The sequence below is a fragment of the Bombus affinis genome, chromosome 7 (assembly GCF_024516045.1).
Source record: "Bombus affinis isolate iyBomAffi1 chromosome 7, iyBomAffi1.2, whole genome shotgun sequence".
In the NCBI taxonomy this organism is placed as follows: Eukaryota; Metazoa; Arthropoda; class Insecta; order Hymenoptera; family Apidae; genus Bombus; species Bombus affinis.
The window spans coordinates 13,725,738-13,752,323 of NC_066350.1; the positions used below are offsets into that span (position 1 = coordinate 13,725,738).

General features: G+C 38.0%; 1 protein-coding gene across 4 annotated transcripts in view; it reads right to left on the bottom strand.

Moving 5' to 3' along the window:
• The window catches only part of LOC126918207 (synapse-associated protein 1-like), a 93,509-nt gene that overhangs the window by 7,677 nt on the left and 59,246 nt on the right, over positions 1 to 26,586 (bottom strand). For 3 of the 4 annotated variants that reach the window (XM_050725889.1, XM_050725890.1, XM_050725893.1), the window contains 4 exons: positions 10,257 to 10,394; positions 8,078 to 8,217; positions 5,811 to 5,950; positions 907 to 1,077 (listed from right to left, as the gene is read on the bottom strand). In XM_050725889.1, the coding sequence (XP_050581846.1) occupies positions 907 to 1,077; positions 5,811 to 5,950; positions 8,078 to 8,217; positions 10,257 to 10,394 (589 nt within the window). The remainder of the gene's footprint in view (positions 1 to 906; positions 1,078 to 5,810; positions 5,951 to 8,077; positions 8,218 to 10,256; positions 10,395 to 26,586) is intronic. The other variant, XM_050725892.1, reaches the window with a different exon arrangement.

Below are 26,586 nucleotides of genomic sequence, written 5' to 3' on the forward strand. Positions count from 1 at the left end.
GAAACAAAAAGGAGAATTCGTTCCTCTTCGAACATATATACGGATACATGTAGCTCTTGTTCAAAAATTTCGTTGGTGGTCGTAATGAAATAACTGGCGCGGGACGTCTCGTCGAATATTACGTTCCGGTGGCTAATCGCCCAAGGTGTGTGTACAGAACAATTTCGAAACAACGTGCATCGCGCGAATTCTTGTCAAGGAAGGTTCGATCGAGGACGTCGCGCGAATCGGCAAAGCACCGTGACCTCGTGGCAAATGGCTCTATAATTCCTTTCTATTTTCCATGTTCTCCAATTAGTATTACCATTTTTAATCTCGAAACACTGGAACTACCAAAGGTTAAAATATAAAATCGAGAAGATTAAGATGAAAAGATGTACGCAAGAAGATACGCGATACAAGGGAAACAAATTTTCACCCATGATATATATAATAAATCAATCATTTTATACGATACGTGCGATAAAAATTTATGGATGTACAAAGTAAACGAATTTCTATATATATTTCCAGATTGCTTTCAAATTTGACCAACATAATCACGATACCCGTGTTTAATTACGTTGTTAATGAAATTTCAAAATATTTTACATAACACGTACGTAAAAGTTTTCTGTGACAAGAGATTAAACATTTTCGTGAGTCAATGTATTTCCATATTAATCGAGATTTTCCACTATCTCGTTAAAGTTACCTTTACATCTCGCGTAATTAAACAAAAAACAAAATGAAAAATAACATATACGTAGCAATTACAAAAAAAACCTTTGGTAGTTCCAGTATTAAATATAATACGAGTAAATAGAAGTAATTAATGACCATGCCACGAGTTAGCAAAATCGTATTTCATGTTCTGTATAATTATTGACAGAAGGTACAGTTAACGACGACCAACGATCAACTAACCTTTAGGTGGCTGCATTCCCAGTTTTTTCATGCCTTCCCGGACCTCTTCGAGGTCCGTGTCCGAGACCCTCATGCTATCGGACACGAATTCGTGGCCTGGCGAATCGGCCAAAGCGCTGTTACTTCCGGTCATCGCTGTTCCGCTGCTTTCCTGGCCAGTGGTCACTTGAACTGTTCGCAAGACAACACTCACGGCTAAACTAGAAGGGACGGGTACCGCCTAACAGCTAAAAGCCTCTAACAGCTCTACTACGTTCGTTAATATGCTGTTTACTAATTTTCTAATTACCTATCGATCGAACTAGCTAATTGCTGCTCGTTCGTGCGGTGCGCGTGTCATTTATCGATTTAACTGTACAAAAGCTTGCTGCGCTCTTTAGTCTAACGTAATTCTAGTTTCTCAATAACTAAAAGAAATAAAATATTAAGACAGCTTGCTTCTGCTTTAACCCTGTTACCGTCTTTGAACAACACGATGCTTGATATTTTAGTATAATAATATTTCAATGCTTTGAACAAGGAGGATAGTTCGTTAGGCGAATCTGTGTGGAAGAAACAGCGACAGAAATGTAGCAAGTAATTTTTTGAAATTCAACGAAACGAAAATAACGATATTAAAACGATATAAACATAATTACATCGATCCTAATGATATTAATAAAATTCGATAACGTAAATTGACTATTTTCGTGAAAATATTCCTCTTTAATACGTTAAGAAAAATTGAAATAAAATCGAGATAAAGTGTCAGGCGTATTAACAAGGATTCGTTGATAATTTCTTCGAAATTAATTTTTTAACGATGAAAGAAACCCGATCGCATCGAGAATGACCCAAAGAGCGTAGCAGGGTTGACAAAGGGAAAGAAAACCGAGCAAGAAACGAAGCTTTATAAACAGGGAATGTGCACAAATATCAAACTCAATCTCGAACGAACTCTCGACTGCAAGATCATCGAATTTCAAGCGCGACTTAACCAGACGCCAGGGCATTAACATCCTCCTCGCAGTGATTTGACTTGGAACAAACGGAAGTCGTCGTTGGAACCGCGGCGAAGCCGTTGGCCGGGATCGAATTCTCATTTCGCGAAAGAGAAGAGGAAACCGGGCAGATGGAAATGGTCGACAGAAAGCAGAAGGGGTGAACAGCCCCTGAAGATGGCTTCGAATTCTCATTCACGGGCGATCATTCTCAGGATCAGACAGTATTTCACCAAACTATTCACCTTCCTCTCCCAGGGGCTCCTCTCGTATTTCGTTTTATCCGGTTCGTTCACCTCCACTCCGGATGGAATTCCATTGTTTGTACGGATTTCACCTCCTGATTCCGCAATTTCGACTCCGGCCAACGGTTTGCGCTTTCCCGAAAGCCTTTTTTTATCAACGTGCTGACGAGCTCGATTTTTCCAGTGGATAGAGCGTATTATTTTCGTGGAACATCATCGTCGTTTCATGCTGAATTAACTCGAATTAATGCCACGCTCGTAATTCGAAGTGGGCGATGCGCCGATGATATAGATTTTTCGATTTCAATAACTATTGTGGAATTTTTCGTCGCGTTATTACCGACTTTACGCATTTCGGTTAATTTATATGTATCGTCGGTGGTATTAAATAATTTATTTGTTCATTTATTCAGAGATAAACGATGTAAATCGTCTTTAATGTACAATGTTAGGAACGAAGTGAAGTACGGACTACAACGGGCGTGTAACAGCCCTTACAAAATTCTGCGAAGCTAGTTTCTCAAGCTATCGATGCTAACGTCGAAGAAATAAAAACAGGGGCAGTAAGAGCTCGCTGTATTGTTGTATACGATTCACTGGGTCCGAATTCGCGAGTAAGCATCGATAACGGTATGGGGAAAAAGGATCTCGTGAATCTAAACGATCTGGTCGGGATATAAAAATTTATAAGTTCAAGAATTTGTGGGCAAAGAACAACGCTGTCGATAATAGACCCGCAGTCATGGTCGGCCCGGAACATGCCACTATACGCGACGAATCTCAGAAACTTATATACTTTTATTGAGCTGTTTGTATTTAACTTGATTTTCGGCGCATATTCTAATTCATAACGTAATAACTTGGTTCGTATTCTTTTTGAGCGCCAAAATTATAAATATAGCGTCAATATATTTTAGAATTCTCAACAATATATATATATTGACAATATATACATTGATCGTGTAAAGGGTCTATTACGTACAATAACGTTGAGAACTTTAAATATCGGTAATAACGTTGACCGTCTGAACCTTCTTTCGCATAAGATCTACAGTGTCGACGAAAAGTATTTGTACACCCCTAACTTCCTAACGAAGCGTTTTTAAATCAAGCTCTACGATTTCATTCGCACAGTATCATATTTTTGTAATCATATGAAACTACCACTGAATGACACAAAATTTATTACAATTAGGTGTAATCAACGTATATAAATACACTGACAAATGCAGCGATGTAAAAATACTTTCTGTACGTAACACTTTTATGATACTTAATATATAATACTTCTTTTATATATATTCATCGTATATAATCCACGTATAGGATAAAAAGTTCCACAATATCGTAAATAACGACGAACCTATAACACGATAAAACAATCACCAGTACGTCATACAAATTTTCCACGCTAGGATATTCACAGCATCGATGCGACTATTCATCTCTTACACGATTCATCAGCACGTTGTTTGTGGCTCGTCGACGAACAGATAAATCTACACGACGCATCAGGCTCGGAAATGTGCCATGCATGGTCTTTCGGAGAACGTCGAGCCGTCGATCGAACGTGAACGGTGTGCGCACGACACCCATAAACGTTTCCTCTGGTCTCGATCGTGGTCGATAGGTTGATCGCGAAGGATGTCGTTCGCCAGGCGCGGTGGTTCACGTCGACGTCGAACGAGCGAAAAATCCTTTCGCTCCGATCGGAAATTACCGTACTAGTCTTGGAGCGACGAGGAGGACGTGAAGTCAAGCGGCTCGAAATTGCGATGCAAACTAATATAAGAGGCAACGAACGTGCACACACCGAGGGAACGAACGAAAAGGGTTCGCGTGTGCACGCTTTCAAACGTAGCTCGACGATCGACCCTTTACGCAATGCGACGTCGATGGCTGGATATCGAATCGCGATGCTTCGTGCTTTTCTCTCCGTACTTTTGTTATTTTTCATCCGATTCGTTTCCTTTTTTTTTATTCGTGGTACTTTCGACGCGTGACTTTTATGCGATCGCGCGAAGCCGTTAAATCGAAAAAGCAACGCCGGTGTATATCCTCTGAAATCGTTCACCGTTTAATCCGACCGGTATATAAAAGCCACGACCAATTTGCCGACTCTGTTTCGTATCGATATCGATGGTAAAAATTTGATTAGCTAATCCCAGTTACGCGAAATCTATCTCCGGCTATATGAAATATGTATTTCATTTAACTCGCGGCCGATCGAACCTCGACCCCGTTCCTCTGAATTATGCAACGTCTAACCATCATTCTATTCTGCTTTCGTGATTTATTATCTTAAGGTTAACCAAATACGAAGCGGAATATCCGGTTTTGAATTGATAGCCATCGAGCGTAGTGTTTCGTTCGATCTGACCATTTAAAATATCTGCGTTGCTTCAAAGAACTGCATGAGAATGTAAACGATCATTTCACCAAACGTCTATGCATCGATGAGAGTCGATGAAGCGAAATTTAACTTACCTTTGCTCCATCCTCGGAATTGTCTCAATAAAATTGCTTGATCTTATGGAAGAGAAAAATACGGACGAAATGCTACTAACTACTGGCAGTGACCATTTCATGAAACTGATGATTGTTCTTTCGAAAAACAACGCAGATGTTCCAAATGCTCAGGGAACGCGTCGAGCGATGCACAAACGAAACATTTCTGATCGAAAGGGTCGAACGATAGACTTGAGGGAATAACGACGATGATATCGTATGATAAAAATACATTAACCCCTTAACGCATAAATTTTTCTTCCATTTATTAGCGAGAATGATGAAATCTTTTGTAATAAAAACAACCTATGGTTACGGTGGATGCCTGTCATGCGATCAGTTCCGACAAACGAAACAATTGCTTTTATAAGAATCTGCAACCTCGTTCATCAATATTAAGGCACTTGCCGGCCTCATAAAAAATATAATTATTAACGTAGAATAACGTGAGTTATCAGACGAACGATTAATTAACTCAATTATGTGTTCGTGCAATATAACGATTTAGAATCTACAGAAATAATTTGCGGAGATGTTTGCAAGAATTGAATAAAGCTAACGAATTGATGATTATATATGGATACCTAAAATATCTCCATCCAAATCTCACTAAGAGATAATTCCAGATGATTTAATTAGAAAATTCGATAACGTTAGCAAAAAACTTCCAATTTTATTTGTGGAATCGTATACAGAATGCACGAAGCCGAGGAATAATAGATACTGTGGAGATTAGTTGAGACAACGATCGAGAAAGGAAATGTATAATTATTGAAGAATAATCGAAGAATAATTGAAGAATCTGAAAACGGTCTCTTACCAATTTTTAACAATTATCTCGTTCTCGTTAAGAGTCTTAGCATCGATCAACGAGGGCGTCCGTATGTATGCATACTTTAAAAATAGTTGTCGTCGAAACGACAGTTCGTTAGAGCACACATCCACTGTAATCGCGGCCTTGCGATGCAAATGGATCCGCGCTATGTTTTTAGAGGACATATAGATATCTTATTATATGAAATATCGCAGCTCGTGAACCCGTAAAGGCCAATGACTAAAATAACCATGTAAACTAAATGTGCGTTAAGTGGTTAAACGAACGATAATAATGTTATAAACGATAATAATATTGGATAAGCGTGAGAAATGGTTGGACAGAGGTTCGAATTACCTTCAGGTTGATCGACGGTTCCGGCGGAAGTCTGATTCAGGTTGTTCTCCGTCTGGTTGGCCATTGTATTCAGCTCGTGGCTTTGACGGAGAACCGATACTCGGTAGAAGTAGTTCCGCCAGAAATTCTCTTCTGATATTCTGCACGATACAGATGTTGAGTATTAATTTAGGGGCGTGAATTCGTCCCGAGTCTTGCTAGCAGAGAAGCCGCACGACTTCCGGTCAATCGTAATCGGATGTCGCTTTGGAAATTGCCAATTAACGCCAGCCACCGCCGACTGATTTAATTTAGTCCGTGAGTAAATAACACTGATCGTGGGTTATCCGCGTTTCCTCGTACGTAGAAACGTGGGAGTTCGAATGCGTATTGATCTTCCGGAGATTGATAGGTGCGTCTTGAAATAACTCGCAATTACGAACTCGCTTCCCGAGCCACTTCCGCAAATTCGACAAGTTGCAAGAGATATGTCGTAGCTGATAGCGGCAGAGGTATTTTATGGCTGCAGTTCACACGATATAGTTCACAGTTGATATACGCAACGATGAAGATTTGACGTCGATCGCTCGATCTTCGTACGTTTGGTTCGCTTTCTCAGTCACGCGATATCGTACACTGCGTAGCATGGTACGTGTAAGGTAAACGCGTAAATAAACTCGTAGATGGAAACTTACTCCGTAGAAAGTCTACAAAGGACGAATCTAAATTTTAAAACGAAATCTCTTCGTTTGAATCTTCGTTTGCGAGAAAATCAAGCAAGCTTTCGAAAGCTTTGGCAAGTGCGATCGTATACGAATGGACAATCACGACAGATTATTGTACGGAGGAAGTAAGTCGAAAATCTGCAATAACATTTTTTCTTTTGAAGCCTTGTTTACGAGGAAATCGAATTTGAAAGTTTAACAAATGCACCTTAACTTGATTAATTCTCAATACTTTGTGAAGTGAACGTTGGACGAGACATTCTACTAAACTAAATAAAAAATGTAGAACAAAATTCGTTTGAAGCTTTGTACCACGCATCTTGCAATACTCGCGATAGTTCAATTTCGGTAGATACGACATTTCCGACCAATAATCAAAATTTGTACGTTCTATCAACGCGATTGCGAGAGAAAGCTAACCCACGTATTCATGTATTTTTAATGTATTTTTAAGAGAGATATATAAATCAATTCCCATCGTTAGACGCCATCGACCGAAGCGGAGAATAAATTTACGTATCAACTATGACAACCATCTGAATACTAAAGGTACCTGTGGTTTGTGATGCAACGTAGCCTGTCCGTAAGTTTGGCGATCTCTAGAGGAAAGTCAGAGAGAAGATTCGCAGGGGGAATTCCAGAGGGATTTTGCAGAGATTTTCTCTTTGTAAAGGTTTCAGAATGATTTTGGTTCTAGTTGGTTGAGATGGAATGGAGTTAGAGTGGAATTAGATGTGGAGGATTCGAGTTAATAGAGGCTTGAATTTGAAATGACGGAGGAATTTCTGTGCCCCGAGTTTGAATATAAAAAGTCTGTTTAATATTGCCGAAGAAATAAGTAGCTTTGTATCAAGTTTTTTTTCGACGAATAGTTTTTGCTAATTATCAGGGTGTCTCGTTTTAGCCTCTTGTACGCGACTCTTTTGAATATTGTTGTACACAGAATTGTTACTTGTTATTTCGCTATATCAAATTATTTAATTCATTAGAGTTAAGTATGTGCAATCATCGTAAATGGAAGTTCAAAAGCACGGGCTTTATTCAATTATGTGCCTGACGTTTCCAACAGTACGTTTTAGCATTTGGCTGAAAATTATTACTGTGCGCGTATGTGTACGATGCACATGTGTACTCTTCTGATATTTTAAACACTATTACGAAAGTGGAACTTGCTATTATTTTAAACGAAATAGACAAATACACTCGTTTTCTTTCGAAATAAAATATTCCCGAACAATGATATTTGTTAGTGAAAATAACTATTTCTGCTATATCGTTAATGGAATTGGAGAAAAATAACACCGATTTTTCTGTAGTACCGAATATATATTATCGACAAAAAATTTCTCTTTTTGATATTTTAATTACTTCGACTTCTCCAAAATTTCCATTTCCTTCGACACTATTCTCGAATATCGTAATATTAATTTACTTGTGTACATCTAAATTAGGATCTCAAACTTACGGACATAGTTTCAATATCATTTTCCAAAATGTTATCATGGCATAAATGCAATTTCTAAAGTATGATTAGTTGAGTAACAATTTGGTAAAATTACTCACACTTTCGGCACAAGCTGGAACCTCATGTTCTCCAAGTTAGGATCTAGCGCGAGAGTGGCCTGTGCCATTGGTTGCACAGCCTCAAAGTCCCAAGGGAAATCGACTTCCTTTGGTGGGGATTTCAAGAAGTTACGTTGATCCTGAAATCAACATTTCCAAATTACCAAAATTCCTTTACGCTTTGTCGTTCACCACTTTTTAATGGTACGCGAATCAAATCGCCAGTGGATAATCTGAAATTAGATAATTTATAAATTAAGTTAACGAACCCAATTTAATTTGTTTAGTTTGATTCGATTCAACTGGTTTATTTTGATTTAATAACGTTAAATTAAATTAATTAGCCTTGGTTAATGAATCTTTAATTAAACCCGCCGTTTATAAAAAGATTTATCATACGTTTAACGGATCAGCCAAGATCTGTGCAGGATTAACGAAATCGTCGTTCCAAGAAGTCCACTTAAAGAAGAATCGATTCGATTTAATAGAGCAGATACTCTGTTACCCGAGGGGAAGTAATTTCAACTTTAGAGATCGTTATACTAATCGCGACACGATCTCCTCACTGTAATTAACAGTGTCTAATTTTGTCTACAGCGTGACTGTGGATAGATTATGTCTTTTTGTTAAGAATTGTACATATGTTGCGGTTCAAATGCATTCAAATATTTGATAATTTCCCGTATCGTATGATTTAATGATGCTGTAATAATTTCATCTTTCGTTGATTTTCAAAACGCGAACAAAGTCGATTAATTATCGAAAGTAACGGTATATTTTAAATTTATTAATTTTAATATACTATGGATTACATTCTCAATAATCGATTTAAATTTATAACTTGTTAATTGTAAGAATGTATAATATGAATGTATAATTGAATGTATAATTGTATATAATATAATATAATATAATATAATATAATACATGTATGTCATGTACCCCTTTTAGTCACGAACCGATTATTAATTTACATACTGTCACAATAAATCAATCAAAATGATCAGTTACTCGTGAAATATGTTTTTTTTTTTACATTTGCCAATCGACATTGTCATTAATGTATTTTAACAGCATTGTAAATGTTTAATTGGAATTTTATTTAATTCGTCTTATTTCTCCCATGAGAGAATTGTATCGGACTCGATCAGTTATGTCATGATAAATTGGCACAGTAATTTCGAAGCCTCTATGATACATGGTCACTGCGTTATCATTCATACGTATTATTAAATCATGAATCAAATTAAACATGTGCATATCTATGCCCATCTGTGTACGTCGCTATCAACTGGTCTGTTTCGATCTCGAAACGCAATGGAAGCCAATCTAACTGGGAATCGAAAATCTTTGTCTATATCCCGTTGCACGAGTTCATTAACCCTTTGATTAATACGAGCAACTATACGTGACATTCGAGCCTCTCCGGGACAATTGCAAAGTATTAGAGAAATTAAACGAATCAAGTACAGAGTTTGCATGTAATTCTTATACGTGCTATACTTTAATTTTAAAAGAGACAATTATAGCGAAGGAATTAAACTGACTAAAAAGTAATAAGACACCTACTCTAAGTATCGCTATTTATCGAAACACTCTGACGAATTTTACTTTATTTTATAACAAGATACGATCAAAATCAGCGTTCACACGAATAGAATTGATTCGGACAAAGTTTCAGTTAAATCAAACAATACTCGATGGAAATCCATTTGTTCGATTTCCTATTATATAACCGGAAAATCATAGTTGATGAAAACCACTGTTATACGAATTCCGTATAAACTATTTGTTCCCCGACAAGTTCGTGTAAACGAAATTTTACCGCAGGTAAAAAATAAAACCCGAGAAAAGCATTCGATTTGTACCAAACATCAACGAATGTTCCGATGCTTAATATTTAATAGAGTACATTAATTTTCATCGAAAAATCTACATAGCGAAATATACGTCGCGTCCGCTTTAACACGCCAAGACATGTATCCGAAACGCGTGGCAAGAGGTCATTGTTTGCTATGGGAATCCAGTTGCGAAGCACTCTCGGCACTTTCGTTTCGTTTTCCCAAGAACGATCGCGACGCGTGGTCTGCGTGTGTGTATGTGGACTCGATCTATTCCCTCTTCGCTGGAACGAGAGTATACTAGCAACGGAAATAGGAGACACAGAGGAATTACTCACCGTCGACAGAGATAAGCATTCCTCGCGGAGTATGTCCTCGTTGGGTGCACCGACCCACGGTGCGACGGCCTCACCCTTTTCGGTATGCTTGTTGGCAATGAAAGCCTCCTGTTCTTTGTTCAGCTCAGCGACCAATCTCTGGAACAGCATTAATTCCGCGTTAGAGAGCAGCTGTCACTAGCAATGCTAGTAAGCGCGTTATGTGTGTCTCGTTGGAGGCCACGTTATAGAGAGCAATTATCGTTATCATCGACGAGGACTGTGTCGCGTCGATGGGTAGCTATTTCCACGCCACGCGACGAGTTTCCACGGTAAAAAGCGAGAAGAGCCGGTGACAGGGTTCGTTCACCTCTTGGTTAATTAGATCGTTCTTACCGTATTTTCGTCGATAGCCGCGCGCTACGGTTAAGATCGTATTGATCACGTCGAGTCACGCTGGATACGTCGTCTCGTTCGTACGCTGGATTTAGCAGTCTCGTGGGAATAGAAATAGATAGCAGGATCAGCGAATAATTAGATTTATTATGCGAACGTCATTTTTCAGATTTCAGATGTCACGTGGCAATTTAACGAAGAAGATAGCACGAGGTTGGAGCTGGAGACTTGACAGTTTGGGTTTGCGTTGGATAATTTAATTGTGATTTGTAATCGTGGAAGGGGGTGGTACGATTGGTTCGGTGTTGGATTTCGATCAATGCTTTTCATATTCGGTATACTCTTTAGGATACCTAATGAAGAAGATAAGCGTTGGAATGGGGATGGAATTGGGACAGCTGTGTTTGTGTGGCAACGTGGTCGTTATTTTTGACATTTGGAATATCTCGCGACATTTAATAAAAATGATGGTAAAATATACGCCGCATACGTAATACAAATTACTTAGGTATAGAAACGTGGAGATTCTATCTGCGAAACAATCGCGTGAGTAACCAGCGTCAATCAGAGCAGCTATATGCGACCTTCCTCCGTTTATTTAATTTCCAAGGAAGCCGGGTAGTAGGAAACGTATGCTGATTTTATAACAGCTTTTCTTCTAAAGGTTGGTTTTATCCGATGGAACGAGCAAATCCGTCTCCTCGATAATTAAAAGCTACTTATTCCGTATTACGGTCGAGGATCTGCATTAAGAGCCGGATAGAAATTCTTCTTTGACGCCCAGAGAATAGCTAGCTGTCTTCCGGTTAAATAAATGAAATTTAAAAAAGAAAAGAAAAAAGGAAAGGAAAGCGCGGTAAGCATGAAATGTGAAGCGACAGCAGGTACAATGAAACGAATGGCAGGGATCCAGCTTAGAACGAAGAAAAATGGATGAGCTCGGATCGTGGAGATACGGAGCAACCGAAAGGATTAAAGGCAGGACGTTCCACTGATGTTGGAGCTAAAGCTCCACCGGACAAGTCTTCTTATTATCGCTCTAGTATTCGGGTCAACGAAGATCTTGGCGATCTCTGACTCGATGAACCCGACGTTACCCCGAGACACGTGATATTACGAGTTAGTCTTAAGGAAATCGATGTCGTTTGTGGTTCCGAGGATCAAATTAGCTTTCGCTGGTGTACGGTGCCGGGATCAACGAAATTCTTGATACCACAAAGGTAATTCGACGTAAGGGCTTTGATTCCGAACAAAAAGTTAATTTATCAAACCTAAGCTAAACTTTGACCGAAGAAATTTAATACAAACGATTCTTAATGTTTAGGTGAATTATTTGACTCGATCGACTATCATATACGTAGTAGATTATACATTTCTCCTTTTACTTTATCTTTTTATATTCATGAGAATTCGTTATATGAATTTCAATTACAAATATAAATTATTTTCATCTTGAAAAATTCGTATAAACGAAGTTCTGCGGTAGTTTCGTCGTACAAGACGAACCAGGCTGTGACTCAGTGGACGAATACAAACGATATCCAACTCTGTCCGACACGGTTGCACTAAAAACGAAAAAACCTGACGATCAACAATTTCCGATTCGAGAATCGAATTGGAAGAATCGCGATGCATCGGGGCATCGTGTAGCACCAGGCATCGAGCTTGGTTCGACAAGTCCCCTTATTACGTATTGCGTTCGTATTTGGGTCAACGAAGTCCTTCACTCGGAACAGACAATGCATCATCGTTGCGCATTCTTCATTAACCACAACGCGTCCGCAAGGGATCGATATTTTTGTTTCGAGCTTTAATAAGTTTGACCGTTAAACGCCACCAATCACAACGCCGAATAAACGACTTTTGTCGTTGACAGAAATTGCTATTCGGAGATTGAGTGCCATTCTTCTTTGTTTTTTCACCTTGCAGTCGTAATCTCTGATGGCTGTGACCTATTGGTCGTTAAGAGCCAGGTCACCAACAGACAGAACCATCTACCTACGAAATGAAATCGTACAAATTTTTTCGTCGACGCATTTGTCAAAAACTTTCGATCGGAAAAATGAAATATGTTGTTTCTCGGTCCATGCTTCGATTCAAATATTTCTAAATTTTTCGTGAATGTTTTTCAAAACAACTCCATTCGTTCGAAAGTTTCATTTACCGCGAGTAATACAATTTCACGGTATATTATAGAATTTATTAAACATCCATCGTGGTAGATTGTAAATCGTATTATAAAGTTGCGATAGAATCTACATACCGATTGAATTTTATTTCATCGAGTTTATATAAATTGAATCCGTCTATTCAATTTCCGTATTAATATTTACCGTTCATCTATTATTCTTATTCCCCGAATAAAATATCGCGTTTAACGCGAATAATCATGCCAAAGCGAAAGAGGAACGACATCGCAATTATAATCGTTCCACCGGCAGAGTGACGATGAACGTTCAAAATTTCTGTTCAACTTTTCACCGGATCAAAACGTACAGCGAACATTTCTATTAGATAAAGTACATTTAAATAAATTTATGTAACACTGTTATGAAATTTCTCATTTGCGAAGCAATCCAGCGACGTAACGTCCGCAAGCTAATCTTCGATTCAATATTTGCGCCAACTACGAAGGCGAACAAACTAGCGTAGAAATGAGACCGGAAGGTTGTCTCATTGATATCGAATGGTACGGCAGACAGCCGGCGCCACGTGGATTAGTTCTCGTTTACAATTCCTTCAAAATCTGTCAATCTACGTAAGCTGCAAGCTTTGTTCAAAGGAAGATATATATTTTTCCAAAGTTGAACATGGCGTCACGATTTCCGGGCGCTGGATCTAGGAATTGGTGCGCCAGTGGCCCAGAAAACTCGGTTTATTTTTGCTGCACCACCAGCAGGTCGATAGGTCTACGTCATTCTTTTACAATTGTGTACACGTCCCGTGGCGAATTTTTACAACCGTTGATCACGCGAATATATGACTCCGTCATTAGGACTGCGGATCCGAGTACAATTTCCACGTACGAACAAGTATTTTTCACGGTAATCGGAGATCGTCCTAACACGACAACACGATCTCGGTTTATTATTTATTCTATTTATTATCTGCTCTGACTGCTGATCGATACGAGAAATTGTATAAATTGCACGCTTCATAAATCAGGCAAACGAACCTAGTATACTGGGCGCTAAGGATTAACGAGGTGAAAAATGTATTTCCTTCGCTCGTTTAAATGTATTGTCGGGATTGAAGCTATGGAAACGCGAGAAATCTTAAGAACGTACGATATTTAACGTATATTGTTTCCTACTATCGAGGTGAATCGTGAAAATAAACTATGTTTGATAGCAATCAAAATCTACGTTTCTTAGAATACTAAGCTTTTTAAATATTAAATTTCCCCCTTCTGAGAAATATAATTAGGAAATTCCCGTGTTATTTGTTTGCTTCCACGGCCACGATGAATTACGAGATTCAACAATATTAAAATACTGAAGTTTGTAAAGAGTGAATTTCTTTGCCCGGAAATACACTTAAAAAACTCCCTGGGCGCCCATTATTTTCTACTATCGAGATAAACTGTGAGAACCGACTGTCCTCGATGATAATCAACAGCCATACCTCTGAAAATAACAAATTTTTCTAAAAGCCGAGTTTTTCTCTGGTTGGGAAACATATTTAAAAAATATCCTTACGTTAGAAATTTCCTAAGAACGACAAAGAATCGTTGCTATCAGATTTCTTCGACGACACAGAGTCTTATATTAATATATTATCTTTCGAACACAGAATTCAAAGAGGATGGGACGAACGCTCGTCGTATTTTCCACGATCGACGAAGAAAGCTGGACTCGAATTCAGCGAGAGATCACAGGAAGACGTTCAAGTGCGGCGATCGCATCGAATGAAAGGGCAACTCGCGGCTTCGGGATCTCGATCGCTGCAGGCAAATCCAGGGTTAATCCGTCACTGCATTTCATCCCCCTTTATCCTACGCGGGCAGTTTCTCTCTGGAGTTATGCGCTCGCCATGAATTTGATTTGGCGATCCGGTTCGGTGTATCGCGTTCCCGCTGCCGGAAGCCCGCAGCGCTAGATGGAAACCTGGAGGAACACCATCCGGTGTGCCGGATTGTATCCGATAAATCAATATCTATGGCGAGACAAGTTACAGAAATGAAACAGCGTCTGCGAGAAATTCACTGGCACCTTCTGGACGGGGAAGCTTCGGATTCGCTTACTATAAAAGCTTACTATACACTTCTATAAGTTACCTATAAACTTCCTTTGAAATCCGGCGGAGTGACGAAGAAATTGTATACAGAGTGATGTTTATAATATTTAGATCTAGGAGCAGTTGTGTTTCCGTTTCAAATGGAATTTTGTCTTTTCTTTTCTTTAAGATGAGCTTTGCTAAATTCCTGCAATTTGTTCGGTAGGATGTTGAAATAATTTTGGCAGTAGCTTTTAAGGATGGCGTATGGTTGATGATTATGGCACTGGATTAACGCTATTACGAGAATACATTTACTTTTGAGCTTGCGTCACTAGGTTCTTTCTTTTTCAGTCTTTTTTAATGGTACTATCAGTGAAGGATATATATTGGCTAGCGGGTTTGGATGTTTTATCGTTCTCGATTTCTATCTGTCGTGTATTCGCTGAATTTTCTACTTTACCGTGGAGACTTGAACATCTTTCTTTATTTTATGTATATATATATATATATAGTTTGTACGTATGGTACAAATGACATTAGATATGCCATATATAAATATTTATTTACGTCGATACTTATTTTTGTGAGAAGAACTTTTTGCTATAAATTTTTTATTAAAGAGAAGCGTAATATGGTCAACGTATGAATACACTTGTACGATAATAGAACTTTAAAATTCGATGGAGAAGTTCATGGGAATTACCTGTGGTAACCACGAGGATACGTAACGCTCGACGTGACCCCTCACATTTGTTTTCTCATCTGTATCAGAGCGTGTGCACCCGCCGATACAAAGACAAAGCAGCTGCGTTTGAAAAACCACAATTTTTTAGTTCCAAGGGTGAATTGATTTCAAAGTGACGCAAACGTATATCGAAAACCGCGGATGAAACGTGAGTCATCGATGCGATGGATACGTAACGATCGCGCTCGACCTTTCGAGAACCCACGAACATTTCTTTATTTTTATTTTATCGCCTTCGTTTATTTAACTATTTAATTCCTAAAGCAAATAAAAGAATATTTAGATAATGTTAAACCGGTTAACAGCAAAGTCTAAAGTATCGTTTCCCCGTAAAAGGCAGAAGGTGTAACACAAGCAACGGTAGAATTGCCATTCATAGTCGGACCTCGCAGAATTCCACAGCAAGCTGACCATTATTAATAAATCTATATGTAATTTAATTTATAATTGCAAAAGTGTATGATCAATATAGCTTTTACTAATTTCTCTGTTATTAATTTATAAATCCTATTATTCTACCACATGTACGATATCTAAATATCCGAAGCATTATATCGCGAAAATAACAAGGCGTCGTGTAATACGATATTTTGATAGGATACACGGCAAAGTGCTCTCATCGTGGTTAAATTCCAGCCGGAAATTTCATTTTAAGTCGTTAGCGGACTTTCCGCGACGAGAACCGACGTTCTTAGCGAAAAATGATTTTAATCGTAGACCGATCCTGAGAGGGCGTGCTTATGGTGTTCATGCAGAGTATTACAGTCACGTGATGTCGCGGAACGTGGCTCGAATGTCAGGAATCTTACTCGTGTCAAGTCGTTTCGAAGGTGTGGAATTACCATCTGGGGATTAAAGCTTGTGGAATGGAAAAAGAATGTGAAGCAGAGCGTATCGCTGGCCACCGAATCTTCAAAGCTCGAGAATTTCGCACGTGTCGTGCACACTTGATTCGTGTAATATGCAGAGGATTCTGTCGCATCGACACCGACACGCCTGGCAAAAGATATTCAGACACGTGCTTGTTTTTCGACAGCTTAATTAGGATAATGCAGTTGCGAAGGTAGTTTACGATAATCTCGTTGTTTTACGCTATTATGATATTTAATAGAACGCTATGAATACTATGAATGAAATTCATTTCTCAGAGATAATAAGCGACAGTAGAATTAGCATTTTTAGTCAGACCTCAAGGAATACTACGGGAAAGTGATCGATATTAATCATTCTTCCGTAATTTAATTCACTTAGTTCCACGAGAAATAAGACCGATGCTCAGGCCAACGATATTATTTTCAATCACTAGTCTGTTATTAATTTATAAATTCTAATACATTATTTATTTCACTACGGAAAGCTGTTGCGCTACCAATTGTCCAAAGCGCCCCGATATCAACGATCAAAGTTATGTAGAATTTTATAAGATCGCGAGATTTTTGCGTTAACAAGAAGACCATAATAAGGACTGATATCCCTAAGCTTCAGGTTAGTACAATTTAATATTATGAAGATTGAACTTGCGGGGGCGTATTAACCCTGCAGCCGCGGGCGAATCTGAAACCGCGTCTACTTATTCCCTCGGTAAGCGTATCTTCTTAGTCTATTAATTTCGAAAAGCTACGGTATTATCACGTCGTTTATCGTTTGTCATTATCGTTTTTTATATCGCATTAGGAGTACTTTTGCGGTAAATCTATACGAGATAAAAATTTCGTTCGCTATTTTTTTTACAGAAAGATATGAAAATTGTCCGCGGTTCGAGTCTTAAGCATCGATATTAAAAACGCACGGAGTCGAGGGACTCGATATCGGGAACAGCAAAGTCACAGAGGTCGATTCTAGGCGCTTAGGGGTCGTGAAACTCGATATTAGTTAGAATTGCAGAAGTCGATATAGGAGTCCTTCGGGTCGTGGGACGCGATATCAGGAAGAGCAGTGCCTCGAAAGTCGATATGAGACAGTCACGGGTCATGGAACTCGATATCAAGGTCAATGGAGTTATAATAGTCAATATCAGAAACCTGCTGAATCGACACAGCCTGAATTTCCTTCGTTATTTTCATGCTACACGACCTTCAATTTTTTGGTTACCTAGATCCGCAGGCCTAACAGCTACAGATTTTAGAAATAACTGATACTCGTATAAAAAAGAGGAAAAATCATTGAAAAATTAATTTGTGTAATTTCGAATTTCTTTTCTCTTTGTCTCTAAAAATTTCAAGGATCTCGAAGGTGCAAAAACTTCAGGAATCGAAGGTTTTAGAAGCGACAAGTACTTCATGGATCTTATTAATCCACGTAATTCTCCTGTTCCTTTTTTTGTTCCAGAGATTTTGAAGGTTTCAGGGATCCCTGCAACTTCTAAAGTTCCAAGAATTTAAAGTTTTAGGAGTAAACAGGTATCTCAGAAATTCCAATTCGTGCAATTTTTAATTCAAGCGTTTCTGAATATTTCAGAGACCTCAAGAGTCTCGGAGACATCGCGAAGTACAAGAATGCTTGGACTTCTTCAATTTCCTACGGGATTTATCTTAGGAACTTGAACAATTCTTGCGCTATTATCGAGGCCTACGAATATTTTATAACTATGCCGGTTCCTACAGTTCGATAACTTTGCTGCTATCGAAACTTCATTATCAGCGATACGTTTCTACTGATACCTACCTTACAAAGGTTATCTATGTATGGTATGGTAAGCATATCTATGTATCTCATACCGAGTTTAATCCTCGGTAAGGTTGTTAATAAGGTTTACTGGTCCTGTGTACCGTATATTCAGTTTATATTCACCCTAATAATATTATGTGTTTCAATTTTAGCGATTAATAGTCTGTATATCCTATTTAATATGGAATTACTCATTAATAATTTAGCGAAAATTTCCAAAACAGCAAACTACATATACTCACGTATAAACTACGTACATTATGATATACATATTCATACATGATCTCAAACGAGGATAACAAAATTTCGATCTTCTTTTTTGTAATCTTATCTGTTAAAGTTTTCACGAATAGCATTCCAGATATTCAATTCAGAATTTTACGAACATTTGCAAAAGTAGACCAACAGCGGCATAATAAATAACATTTAGATCTATCAACGATCGACAAATCGTCTAAAAACTATTACGTCCAGGATAACTCTCTTGGCAGGTCATAGAAAGCCATTGAATCAGCAGGCGATCAGTGGGAGAGCACATTTCCTCTCGACTATCTTATTGCCGGTTATTATCAGAGGTAGATTAAGCCGCACTAGTTCCGACGGAACAGGCCACTTTTATTTATTGTATCCGCTGGAGATGCTTACAGTCTCAAGCTATCGAATTAAGAGCGTAATAGCTTTTATTTTCCTAGTGAAATTTGTAGCACGAGCAAACTTTGATACCAAAGTTTACTTCATCTTCACCGTAAGATTAATGCCTCATTTATCGAGGTAGAATTTTTCATCGGATATAACATGATTTATAGATAAGATTATTAAATACGATGCTATATACATTTACAATATCATATTTGTTTGTACGAATACCGTGTTTGTGTTTCTCTTTTTGCAAGCCAAAGCGCTTTTAACGTTTACATATTAACTTTCGTTATTTTTATTCGCATCAAAGTTTGTGAACATTTTATCGATGGAGCATTTTTTTCGAAATATACAACGACCGGTATGTAGCAATTATCAAATACAATGTTGCTCGTATTTTCAAAATTCAATTTAAAGTTGCACATTCATCCTTATTTCTTTTGTTCATCTAACTTCATGTTGTCGAATTAATCAATTTCTCTATTTTTGTTAATACGGTTATTACAGTTGCTAATGTAAATTACAGAAGAAATAACGATGGATGTGCAATTTTAAATGAAATTTTGAAACCGGTCATTTGACCGAATCTAGTAAGTTTAGTATTAATCACACGTCAGGGTGTCATTTGCCGTGCCTCGTCGCTAAACAGTTAATTACTAAGGTGTCTAGATTTATGTTTCTAATTTGTATCTCCCTTGCCTCGATTATATCATGAATCCTTTATAGCGCGTCCCACATGCGCACTGCCATATAATGCACTTTGATACTCTCATTATTTTGCCAAAGATCCTGAATCTTTGCCTTCGAAACAGAAAATATGGTCACCGAGCATGAAGATACAAATCATTTAAATAGTCTCTACCGTATTTTCAATGACGCTGAACTCCGATAAACTGTCTGGCTATGAAAGTATAAGAATAAATAATCATGTAATAATATAACATCACTAGAAGCACCACACCATTAAAAATGACCGGTTTTACAATTTTATTTTGATATTGAAAATAAAAATAACTTTGTATCGTGTCTACCTATACCAATATCAGTCAAAACGACTGGTGTTTGTCAAAGTGTAAAAGGCTCCTACAATCTGTTTGCCGAACCCGAATTAATCCACGCGTTTTTACAATTTTTGCCGCGTATCGTACAATATGATGAGGTGAATTATCAGGAAAATTATAAAAATACATACTATACGTACGTAGCCAAGGACGATTTTCTGGCAAAATCTTGATAAGATTCGCCGATTTTGCCCGAGTCTCTCGACGTTCTCTCGTTCCGCGTGCATTGACAACCTTTCAATCTGGCGATGTTCTCTTCACGGGTCCCTTTCAACGTCTAACGACGCGATATCAGGACAGCTGTCAACCGGCGCGCATTATTACGAGACGGCTAACGGCTGGTGTATATCGTCCGAGCAAGAGCGTCGTTAAAAACGACTGGGTCTTTCAATAAGCGTTCTTCGTCGATGTGCTTCGTCCGTCGTTTCAGCGCCGACCTATTTCCCAGCGGGAACGAAACCGTCAGAAACGACGAAGCACGTCCCGAAAGGAAAGCTCAGCCGCATCTCCGTGTAACAAAGACGAGTCACGTTTCCTTCGTTCAGCCGTCGACTAACACTTTGCAATCCGTAATTCCGCTCGCACGAGCACCGTTACCAAATCGTCGCGATAGTTATTAAGCCGGAATTCGGGTCGCAGCGTGACTTGGCGAACGCCTCGCGTTGAATTTTCACCAATCGATAGCTTCTTCCAGTTCCGGAGAATCTTTCATATTTCAAAGTCTTACCAGATGCGCGATCGTCGCTGCCAAATCGTCGCGATAATTGTTAAGTCGGAGTTTGATTTGTAGCGCGACTTGGCGAACGATACACGTTGTTTGAGAACGACCGTCTGACTGGGAATGTTGTAATTTTCATCATTTTTATTGGTTACTCGATTCTTGGTTTCTTCGAGTTTCTATATTTCTCGGATTTTTAATTAGAACGTAGGAGATCGTAGAGGAAGATGTATAACTGGTCGACAGGTCAAAGGGGTAACGTCGAGCTTTAGCATTTCCCAGAGAAGGGAAATTTACTTTTTAAATATATAACGTTACAAGTTCGTATTTTCTCATATGTCAAAATAAAATATCGTTTCATATTCATTGTTTACTTTATTCCGCGTTAATTCTACCTTTTACTTGCAATCTTAAGTAATATATTGCTGATTAAACAATTAAAAAAGAAATTAAAAAAAGAATTTCGTTGTACACCTTGATTTCTCGTAATCATCTACTGTAGAACTGGGGAAATTTGCACATACAGCAGCATACGAGAAAATGTGAATTTTAAAATTCGTTAAAACTGAAATTAGTATTCCCTTCTTTTCCCGTGCATCGTTCGTACATTTAAGTTTTGCAATAAGAGCACAAAAATTTGATGACATTTTCGAGTAGATGCAGCAACAAATGGTCGATATCCAAGTGTATGTTATTTGGATCTTTAATGTAAGTAAAACGACATGGATTGGTATGATTGCAATAATGTTTGTAAATGACTGACCAGAAAAAATCATTAATTTTGATCATTTTCTATTACAATATATTTCAATCTATATATTTTGTTTAACTTTCTAAATCTTTACGGATTTGGACATTCCACTTACAATTCGAAGTTTTATAATTAAATTTTATTATACGAGTTTCAATGTTTTCTCATCGAAAAAATCTTGTTTTTTTTTTATTAACTAATTTCGTTCTTTTCTTATCCTCCTTAATTCTCTGTAGTATTAAGAGCCGAATTTTATTCGGCCATTCATTATCCGATAGAAAACAACAAAAGCATTAGGAATTTTTCGAACGATAATTACTGAAATAATAGTATCAATAATAATTGAAATAGTTGAACGGTTAGGCGATATTAGACTGCCCAATGTGCCATGACTTTTTCACGGTCAGATAGTCGCTTTAACGCATTTTGCGTGGTTGTATTCAATTTCGACCAATCGATAGTTCCTTCGAGTTGCAGTGGAACCTTCCAAGGGAACCTTTCATATTTCAAACTCTTATCGTTCTCGCGAGTTCACCTGTCCCCGGTGAATTTGAACTCGAAGGAAAATTTACCAGGAAAGTTTCGGCTCGACAATGAAAAGCACCGGCGTGTCGACAGAGTTTGCAGGAGCTTTTAGGTTCGAGTGGAGTGTGAGGAAAGGTGACGGAACAAGGTGAAAACGCAGACGGTCGTAAATAATGTCGTTTTCTTCGGAGTTGTGTGCTAAAACGCTGAAAGGCTCTTAATGACGATGACGCGATACAAATTATGAAAGGAGAGATTTATAACAGCCGATTACCGCTAATTCTATTAATTCGCTCGGTTTATACATGCGATATTGCGATACAAACGCAAGGACTACAGTTTCAGCAAGCTCATACCGACCTTCACCCAAAAACTTGTGTCTATTGGATTCTGTCACAGATGCGTGACGACCTATTTTCCATTCCCAATGCTCAGTGTATCGTCTGGTCTTTTACGTAATGCACTTCTCTTGTGTATAGCCCAATTCGTATGTGTTAGGACACATATGAGAACTCGTAGCAAATAAATGCAAAACTATTATAGAAAAATTGCAAAAATCTTTGACAATGATTATTTCGTTTGAAATACTTATTAGACTATAATATTAGACTATAGTAAGTTATATCTTTCATGTTTTATATTTTTACAGAAGGGCGATTTTAAGATTCGATACAATTTTATATTAACATCTCTTTTCTTCCTATTTGATTTTGATGTTCAATACAAGTAAGTACATACAGGGCGTGGTCGAATAACGTACAACGAATAATACAAGCGAGCACGAGGTGATTTTTCATGGAAAAATAAGGATAAAATATGGAATATAATTTTTTCGTTTAAGGTTTCATTTTCGAGAAAATCCAGTTTCAAAATTTATCAAATATATCTGAACATGGTTAATTCCGGACTGGACAGTGCTAAATAACCGACGGGAGGTTGTTCCACGTGTAAAGATGAGTCGAAAATGTAGAGTAAAATTTTTCCCTTCGGGATTTCATTTTCTTGAAAATGAAAAGGAAAAAAGAAAGGACCATGTTTAATTAAGAATCGACCTAGTACACGCGTATGATAAACTTTCGAATTTATTTTCCACGGAAACAAAGCGTCTAGAGAAAAACGTTATTCTGCATTTTCCATTTATTTTCACACGTACAACCACCTCTGGTCGATTATTTAATCCTGTCTAGTCCCAGTATATCTTTACCATTTTTTTTTGAATATTTTAAAAATTGCGAATGGGAGCATCTCTTATAATTAACGAAATAATTTTGTGTCGCGTCAGACGACGTCGAATGCAAACGGAAAAAGGAAAGCCAACGCGGTCGAAGAGCTACGATTTTCCCAAGAGGGACACATAAATGCGTCTACTTCGTTTCTCTGTCGAGAACACTCGACACTGGTTTTGCACTGACAATGGCAGCAAGATGAAGTCAAGTTCAAACACAGAACCACGAAGGGGACAATGACAGAAAACGTAACAAGAAATAGAAGAGCTTTTGTCGTCGTGTAACAATACTATAACGTATCTTCTATATGTACATTTTAAAGTACTGATTTAATTAAATTAAGAGAATCTGTGAAAACAAAGATTCATTCGATGACCACTGAAGCAAATATACACTGTGTCTTGGAAAGATCGATCTGCGTGATCGATGTCCAATCGTATACGAGTTATTACACGGGTATTTAACGATAGAGAAAGAAACGAAAATTGATATTATAAAATAAATATTACGATACACTATAGCGAAGATAATACACTAAAGTTTTAAAATATCGATTTAAGCCAAGAGAATACACGAAACGAGGATCCATTTGACGATTACCGAAGGAATGAATTTTGTCTTTCGAATAATCAACAGATAAAATTGATATGAAATTGTACGGTTTTAGGGGTAAAAATTGAGAAGAAAAGGGCTTGCAAGGGTGAGACAGTGAAATTGGTTGTTAATTTTTAAAGGGAGAAATTACGAGGCACAGTAGCGAAGGTAATTGCACGTCGTATGAAATATCCAGACAAGTCTCGAGGGAAGTACATGTCCATTTTTGCTGGGTTATAGCCACTTGTGCGTTGAAACGACGTCTAGAGACAACAAGATTGATTCCACCGACAATAAGATCCGCGCTGGCTTGAATAATATTTCTCTTTCATTTGTATTCGAAGCACGAGCATGACAGTTCTATGAAATTCAATTCGTTCGTGGAAAGGGAATTGTTGGTTTGTTGTAATATTTAGTTGGTTACGTAACCACAAATGTTTATCACTACCACTGACTCATCCTTTCAATGGAATTTCCTTGCAATGGAATTACGAACGAATTATAGTACGAACTATAATAATATTTCGTAACAGTTTGTATCGAATAAAGTGAAATAACAATTTTGATATGCAATTTAAGATCCTATTATGTCCCTTATAAGTTAGAACAACGATGTAAAACGAATTCGATTATATTCGCGAAGGATAATATTCATTATCCTACATAACGGCAATTTCGTAGAATTAATAAGAACATTTAGACGTAGTTTAAGTTTGAAATACAAAGAAATGAAGTTATCGCGAGTTTTTCAATTTATATGTTTAAAGAATAGTTGTAACATGCGAGCAAACCACCGCGATACTCCCTTCGCTGTATTTGCTTTTAATTTCAACCGTCAATAGCGTTGCGTCTTGTTTTCTGTTTTGAAAGGTAACACGATAATACGCTGGAAATTGACAGAAAATGCGTTACGCGTTAAATCTATCTTCCGCATGATACGCAAAGTCTTCGCGATATTTAAAATATTACATACACGTGGGAACGACGATGATATAAAACAGCCGTAAGATAATTAATTCAGACAAACTGGAAATAACGAATGCCACGATTATCGATGATTATTCAAACGAAGCTTGCAAAGGAAAACGTAAATGAGACGTGAAAATCAATGACCTTTAATGAGACAGGCTAATTATTACAAAAACGTATTAACGATATTATAATTCTAAACAAGAATTCCCATTATTACCAGGATCAAATCATTGATCCAGAAAGAAGAATTACCATTTGAATAATTAACAGTCTAATAAATTCTAAATTCGGATAACTGAATAAACGAGCTTTTACTCTAGCGAATACAATTCACGTAAATTATTTCCGGCCGTGTGAGTCACGTAAACGTGTGAGAATGTTTTGCTGAAACGATTAACAGAGAAAGAGCCCCGCAGCTACAAGAACCGCTATTGATCGAAGTGCGAGCCTTGACAGTAATTGACTCGCAATATTACCAAGCCACCTTTAATCATTTTACGTCCATGGCGTTTTTATACTCGCCGCAAGCGCAACGCGTGTTGAAAAACATCGTTTTCAACAGCAGCTGCAGTAACAACGAGCAACAAGGAAAGGAAACCGCACGGAGAAATTTCTAAGCGGACCGGGGAAAATCCGTTACGGCAACGGACCGACTTATTGATCCGTGATGGGCTGTCCAACTTATATTTCTCCACCAAACTTTCGGTACGTTTCATTCGAGATCCGCGCCAGTTAAATTACAATGTACGCATTCGCGGCTATAAAAGTTGGCGACTGCCCTGGGAACTTCACAAAAAAAAAAAAAAAAAAAAAATTAAAAAGGGAGATGAGAGAAAAAAAATTCTAACTTTTATCTCGGACGCGAATCAAAAAAATGGAAAATTACCAGAAACGAATTTTACGATACTTTTCGTTCGGTATCGCGAAATGAACGTACAGTGGCTCGCGAAAATATATGGTCACTTGTAGAAAGTTTTATGCGTGTAGTTGAAAACATTTTGGAATTCCATTAACATTCTGGTGAGATACGATATAATCGCGACAGTGACATTATGCTTCTTCACAATGTTTTACATGACACATACTATATACATGTATGAAAATTTTCTACTGAAAACGCTTTCTATATGAGCGCCGAAATACTGTAACCGGTAGACTACAGATTTGTATGTATTTATGCAAAAGTTGAAGACGCAAAAACATACAGAATGTATACGATATGCAAAGATATATGATACATACATATCTATATAGAGAAAACTCGCCATAATTTTTAACAAGTAGAACGAATCTCCCTCTATTTAACTGCAATTTTTTTTTAATTGTGCGAACGAAAATAAAAACCTGCATAAAAATCCACGGTCTAACCACGAGCCATTGTATCTATAAATTTTGATCACGATTCTACATCGAATTTTATTTATTCGTTAAACGCGCAAGATTCGAAGATCGTGAAACTTTTCCATTGCGAAGAAAACAGCCCTGCTGTGAATAATGATGCTCGAGGATATCTTCAGCCGGGACAAACGTCGAAACGACAGCAGGGAGTGTTCTCGCGGGGCGATCGTTGACGAGAGACATTTCCAAGAACAGGCCTATTGATCCGCGAAGCAAGTGCCAAAGAGATGGCGGTACCTCGTCCCTGACGTAATATCCGTCGCTGATAGAGAAAGCTCCATTTACGATTTTCTTCTCGTCTCGAGGGAGAACCGTTTCTCACCCGTTCCCTTCCTCTTTCTCTTCCTTCTTTGTGTGTCACTGTTATGCGCTGGACTGGTATTTCCCTTTTTCTCTCACGGTACCAGACGACACGGCTCGCCAACATCACGAACCTCTAGC